General features: G+C 38.1%; 1 protein-coding gene across 1 annotated transcript; it reads right to left on the bottom strand.

Moving 5' to 3' along the window:
• Positions 1–533: 533 nt before the first annotated feature.
• Positions 534–1,507, bottom strand: LOC137959416 (uncharacterized). The gene is made up of 2 exons (XM_068806799.1): positions 956–1,507; positions 534–767 (listed from the first exon to the last, which is right to left on the bottom strand). The coding sequence occupies exons 1-2, from the start codon at positions 1,505–1,507 to the stop codon at positions 534–536; spliced, it is 786 nt and encodes a 261-aa protein (XP_068662900.1).
• Between the last annotated feature and the right edge of the window lie 1,844 nt (positions 1,508–3,351).

Genomic DNA, 3,351 nt, shown 5'->3' with positions numbered 1-3,351 from the left:
ATAAAATAAATAAAAACAAGAAGACCAAATGACTATAGGAGTTTACACCCCCAAACTTAAACTAAGCAATGCCCTCATTGTAATGCAAAAGTGAAAATGATTGAAGAAATGAAAGGAACTTCCCTGGTTTCATGGTGAATCAACCGTAGTTTATAATTTTCAGCTCTTTATTCATGTAAAATAAACCTGCATCAAAATCCAAATTTTTTTTTTTGATAAAGATAATAAAAAAGAAAATAATAAAAGAAAGTTCTATGGGTTGCCTCCCATAAGCGCTTGTTTTAAAGTCTATAGCCAGACTTTTCAATCTTCATCAATTAGTATGTCCAAGAGGAATAAATACATAGTTCCTCCACTTGTTCTCCATAGTAGTGCTTCAATCTCTGACCATTAACTCATAATATATTCCTTGTCTTGTCCTTCAAGTCTATTGCTCCAAAAGAGGAAACTTTGTCAATTGTATAAGGACCTGTCCATCTTGATATGAACTTACCCGGGAAGAGTTTCAGTCATGAATTGAAAAGTAAAACCTACTATCCTGATGCAAACTCACGCCTAAGAATCTGTTTGTCATGCCACTTCTTCGTCCCTTCTTTATAGATCTTTGCATTTTCATATGCATCACCCAAGAATGCATAGCGAAGTTGCTCAGGTAATTGCTTCAATTCTGGAGTTGTAGTTTGTTGCATCTTTTCTTTGGAATTCATAGAATCAATCTTTGCTACCATAGGCTCTAGACTCCCAACTTCATTACTAAGTGATGTAACCTGCTGCAATGCTCCCAGGAAAATACATAGTGGAGAAATTCTTCACTAACAAAAGGTAAATCAGATTCACAAACAGCAGTGTTATTAAAATCATTAGCATAAGATGAAGTGGTGATACATCGTTCTATATGATCAGCTGGCATATCTTCTTGAAAGGCTTCTTCTACTCATTGCTTAATGACATCTACCTGTAAGCAAGTACTTGGGTCTTCTGCAAATTTCATGGCTTGGTAGATGTTGAACATAACCTCTTCCTTGTTTACTCTCAATGTTAATTCACCTTTTTGAACATCAATTAAAGCCCTTCCCGTAGCCAAGAATGGTCGGCCAAGAATTAGTTGGACTTTTTCATCTTCCTCCATATCTAACAGCACAAAATCACTAGGAAAAATAAATTTATCCACCTTTACCAATACATCTTCCATGATTCCACGTGGATACTTGATGGATCGATCCGCTAGTTGCAAAGAAATTATTTGCTTCATCTCTCCAAGTCCTAATTTCTTAAAAACAGAAAGCGGCATAAGATTAATGCTAGCACCAAGATCACATAAAACTTTATCAAAAAATGAATTTCCAATAGTGCAAGGCAAAGTGAAACTCCCCGGATCTTTTAATTTTTTCGGCCATTTCTTTTGAAGAATGGCACTGCATTCTTCAGAAAGCTTCACTGTTTCAAACTCCTCCAACCTTCTCTTCTTGGAAATGATGTTCTTCAGGAATTCGACATAGTTTGGCATTTGTTCCTAGGCATCAACAAAAGGAATATTCATGTGAATTTTCTTAAAAATATCCAAAAACTTAGAAAATTGCTTATCTAATTTTTTTATTTTGAAAATGTTGAGGATAAGGAAGTAGAGTAAAGATAATAGGAGGATTGTCAGGAAATGAAATTGCTGGAGGCATGTCAGTCACTCTTAGTGTATCGTTAACAATCTCCTCTTCTTCTACTTTATTCTTGCTTTGGCCATTGTTCGCAGCTGTAGGGGTGGACTTACTTTCCCTTGATGGTGACCTCTCAATTTCTCTTCCACTCTTAAGTGTTATGGCCTTGCATTGTTCCTTTGGATCACTTCTGTGTTGCTAGGAAAAGCTCCTTTTTGTTGGGCATTGATGGTCGTGGCCAATTGCCCAATTTGCAGTTCAAGATTCTTCACAGTGGCTCCCATATTGCTACAATGAGTCTCAATGTTGTCCAATCGTGAATTAGTTTTTTTAAACCTTGCATTTGTCTCCTGAACAAAGGAAACCATGGCATCCTCAAGTGACATCTTCTTCTCGCTTGGTTGACTATCAAATCCTGGAGGAGGTTAAGGTTGCAACACATTCTTTTTATTTCCATACGACAAATTCTCATGATTTTGAAGCCCTAGATGGTAGTAATTTGGCACATGGTTGCCACGATAGTTATAGTTCTGATTGTTAATGTATTGAACTTGTTCTTGACGCACTTCATTACTTGGAACTGTCATACTTGTAGCTGCAACATATTCTGCACTTTGTGGTATCCGTTTGGTTGTCAATGCTGAAATTTGATGAGATAGAGTCACAACTTGAGCTAAAAGGGCTGGTAATGGCTCCAATTCATGAATTCCAAAAGATTTCTTGGCCATAGTTCTGTTAGCTGGCCATTGATAGTTTTTTTAGGCCATTTCTTCCAAAAGAGAAGTCGCACTCTCAGCTAAGGGTGGCTTCGAACCGAGCCGGCTCGAGTTCAGCTCGGTTTCGACTCGGTTTGAAACGTTATATTTCGAGCTTGAGCCGAGCTTGAACTCAGAAATGGGCTCGTTTACATTAACGAGTCGAGCTCGAGCAGAGCCCGGTTCGGCTCATCGGCTCACGAGCCGACTTGTTAATATAACAAGCGATTCGGGGATCGGGAGACCTCTCTTCATTTCGCCTACGAAACCCATACCTCACTCTACCATTTCCATGTTGTTTCAGCATGATTTCTTGTGGAAATCGCTGTCCGTTGGCAGGTATTCAGGGGAAATGGGGGATTTGGTCTTCAAATCCCTCATTCTCCCTCTCCCTCTTCGATTCCTCCTTTGCGATTTCTGTCTCTTCTTCCTCTAGGATTTCTGTCTCTTCTTTCTATGTGATTTCTTTCTCTTCTTCCTCTTCGATTTCTTCATCCAAAGTTTTTCCTCGCCGACGAGACGAAATCGACGGTCCGATGGAAGGAGGTAAGATTTTAATTTAATCTTTCTATTTTTTTCGTCGTCGAGCTAACCTAAAAAATCTCTAACTCTCGCTTCATTTCTCAACTTCGTTTCTCAGCAGTGCTCCTTCATTCTTGGAAAGTCTTTTTGGATATCTGAATGGCAAACAATCTGTTTCTGTAAGCAAATGTTCTTTTTTTCAGCTCTATTTTTTTTTTTTTTTTGCAGATATTTGCAACTGACTGTTCAAAGTACTCTCGGGAAGAAATCCTTGGAAGAAAACTGTCGGTATGAATTTTAGTTCATGATTTTGAGTGTTGATACTATTTGATTTTTTGAAACGGTGAGTTCTTGATTTAAGGGTAGAAGGTAATGCACTGTCACAACGTACTGGGAAGATCATTTTATAAAGATTGTATAAG

This window comes from Aristolochia californica, unplaced genomic scaffold (genome assembly GCF_029961685.1).
Source record: "Aristolochia californica isolate CCGP_79_NKW_82.1479 unplaced genomic scaffold, dmAriCali1.0.hap1 SCAF_3, whole genome shotgun sequence".
Taxonomy (NCBI): Eukaryota; Viridiplantae; Streptophyta; class Magnoliopsida; order Piperales; family Aristolochiaceae; genus Aristolochia; species Aristolochia californica.
This window is presented reverse-complemented; position numbering and strand designations above follow the sequence as displayed.